The 326-nt window shown below is 65.3% G+C and overlaps 1 protein-coding gene across 1 annotated transcript in view; it reads left to right on the top strand.

The window, feature by feature from the left end:
• ZNF319 (zinc finger protein 319) overlaps window positions 1-321 on the top strand; it is a gene marked incomplete at its 3' end in the record, with an annotated part of 1,836 nt that extends 1,515 nt beyond the window's left edge. The window contains exon 3 of the mRNA XM_010135704.1: window positions 55-321. Within this exon, the coding sequence (XP_010134006.1) occupies window positions 55-321 (267 nt within the window). The remainder of the gene's footprint in view (window positions 1-54) is intronic.
• Between the last annotated feature and the right edge of the window lie 5 nt (window positions 322-326).

The raw sequence follows: 326 nt of genomic DNA, 5'->3' as shown, positions 1-326 counted from the left end.
GGGCAACAAGTCCTACAGGCGGGCCTCGCCCCTGCAGAAGCACCGGCTGGCCCACTGCGCCGAGAAGCCGCTCAAGTGCACACTCTGTGAGAGACGCTTCTTCTCCTCCTCCGAGTTCGTGCAGCACCGCTGCGACCCAGCCCGCGAGAAGCCCCTCAAGTGCCCCGACTGTGAGAAGCGGTTCAAGTACGCCTCAGACCTGCAGCGCCACCGGCGTGTGCACACGGGCGAGAAGCCCTACAAGTGCCCCTCCTGCGAGAAGGCCTTCAAGCAGCGCGAGCACCTCAACAAGCACCACAGCGTGCACGCCCGGGAGCAGCAGTACA

This window comes from Buceros rhinoceros, unplaced genomic scaffold (genome assembly GCF_000710305.1).
Source record: "Buceros rhinoceros silvestris isolate BGI_N320 unplaced genomic scaffold, ASM71030v1 scaffold38564, whole genome shotgun sequence".
NCBI lineage: Eukaryota > Metazoa > Chordata > Aves > Bucerotiformes > Bucerotidae > Buceros > Buceros rhinoceros.
The sequence above is the reverse complement of the archived record's forward strand: the minus strand, read 5'-3'. Positions and strand labels throughout refer to the sequence as shown.